Source organism: Colobus angolensis, unplaced genomic scaffold, assembly GCF_000951035.1.
Source record: "Colobus angolensis palliatus isolate OR3802 unplaced genomic scaffold, Cang.pa_1.0 Scaffold136, whole genome shotgun sequence".
Classification (NCBI taxonomy): Eukaryota; Metazoa; Chordata; class Mammalia; order Primates; family Cercopithecidae; genus Colobus; species Colobus angolensis.
The window spans coordinates 596,108-598,134 of NW_012114444.1; the positions used below are offsets into that span (position 1 = coordinate 596,108).

General features: G+C 51.5%; 2 protein-coding genes across 2 annotated transcripts in view; both read right to left on the bottom strand.

The window, feature by feature from the left end:
• TPD52L2 (tumor protein D52-like 2) overlaps positions 1–505 on the bottom strand; it is a 14,470-nt gene extending 13,965 nt beyond the window's left edge. The window contains exons 1-2 of the mRNA XM_011934537.1: positions 486–505; positions 85–159 (exon numbers count right to left, since the gene is read on the bottom strand). Of these exons, the coding sequence (XP_011789927.1) occupies positions 85–159; positions 486–505 (95 nt within the window). The remainder of the gene's footprint in view (positions 1–84; positions 160–485) is intronic.
• DNAJC5 (DnaJ (Hsp40) homolog, subfamily C, member 5) overlaps positions 1–2,027 on the bottom strand; it is a 1,035,873-nt gene that overhangs the window by 56,534 nt on the left and 977,312 nt on the right. The gene's annotated exons all lie outside the window — the stretch shown is intronic.

The following is a 2,027-nucleotide window of genomic DNA, read 5'->3' on the forward strand; positions in this document are numbered from 1 at the left end:
AGGAGGAAGGAGGAGGTGCTGATGGTACAGGCACTCAGAGGCAGAGAGGAGGAAGGAGGAGGTGCTGATGGCACAGGCACTCACAGGTCTGATTGGGTCACTTTCTCATTCCACTCTCCAAGTTTCTCAGAAGTTTTCACATAGCTAAAAACAGAAAGTCTACAGTGAATTATTTAGAAGAACAATTTTAACTCAGGCATCAAACTGCAGGTGAGGTTCCAGGGAAGACAGAGAAGGACCAGCTGGCAGGAACATCAACTCTACAGACGGCCCAAAAACAGGGTCCACTGCCTCAACCAGACCCTGTGCAGGCTCCAGGCCGCCAGGAGAGCTGTGGGTATGGCGGAACTGATCGTTCCCTTTTCTGTCACCCGGCAGTAGCCCCTGGTCTCTCACTAGGAGATTCTCGGGGAACAGCACTGCTGTGGGGGGACTGGAAGGGCACGGCCCACAGCTCCAAAACACCATTGGGATTCACAACTTACGATGTCCTAGGATAAAGCATGAGTTTCTCGTATGTGAGATGTATGAAATGGGACTTGATGTGTCATTCTGTAGGGACATGGCTTCTGGGAAACATTCCACGCCTGCCCCACCTTGTAGAGTATGTTTCAGAGAAGCCACATGGACAGGGCCAAGTGAGAAAGCAGCATTCCCCAATTTCAGAGAGCTGAGCGACAACTGGGACAGATGTCCCAGGGTTATAGGACCATGCAGTCATGGAGGGTCAGAGGCCCCAGGGTTGTGGGACCCTATGGTCATATACGTTTGTTTTTTTGGGTTTTTTTTGAGGCAGAGTCTCGCTGTGTCGCCCAGGATAGAGGGCAGTGGCATAATTTTGGCTCACCGCAACCTCTGCCTCCCATGTTCAAGAGATTCTCCTGCCTCAGCCTCCCCAGGAGCTGGGATCACAGGTGCGCACCACCACACCCAGCTAAACTTTTGTATTTTTCAGTAGAGACAGGGTTTCTCCACGTTGACCAGGTTGGTCTTGAACTCCTAACCTCAGGTGATCCGCCCGCCTCCGCCTCCAAAGTGCTGGGATTCCAGGCGTGAGCTACTGCGCCAGGCCCATATGGCCATATCTGGGTCAGAGGCTGTGGCCATGCCACACCCACAATAAGGACCACAGAAAAACCATTCTTGCTCAAGACCTGATCAGTGCTCCCTTGAGCCTGGACACTGAAACACAAGTCTTCCTGTCAATGTTCACCCGGACAACGAGCCAGTGTGTCTGCCTTTTTAAAACACACAGAGGCCAGGGGTGGCGGCTCACACACGCAGTCCCAAGCATTTTAGGAGGTCAAAACAAGAGGATTGCTTGAGCCCAGAAATTTGGGACCAGCCTAGACAACCAAGCAAGACCCTGTCTCTATAAAATGTGAAAAAATTAGCCAGGCGCGGTGGTGCACGCCTGTAGTCCCAGCTACGAGGGGGCTGAGTTGGGGGATCGCTTGTACCCAGGAGATCGAGGTTGCAGTGAATGACTGCGCCGCTGCACTCCAGCCTGGATGACAGAGCAAGAACATCTCAAAAAAGAATTTAAAAAAGAAAGGCCGGTGCGGTGGCTCATGCCTGTAATCCCAGCACTTTGGGAGGTCGAGGTGGGTGGATCATAAGGTCAGGAGTCCAAGACCAGCCTGGCCAAGATGGTGAAACCCCATCTCTACAAAAACTACAAAAAATAAAATAAAAAATTAGCCAGGCGTGGTGGCAGACGCCTGTAATCCCAACTACTTGGGAGGCTGAGGAAGGAGAATCACTTGAACCCAGTGGGCAGAGGTTGCAGTGAGCCGAGACTGCGCCAGTGCACTCCAGCCTGGGTGACAGAGTGAGACTCTGTCTCAAAAAAAATAATAATAAATGAAGTACACAAAAATTTAAAAATAGGCCGGGCGCGGTGGCTCAAGCCTGTAATCCCAGCACTTTGGGAGGCCGAGATGGGTGGATCACGAGGTCAGGAGATCGAGACCATCCTGAGCTACACGGTGAAACCCCCTCTCTACTAAAAAAAATACAAAAAACTA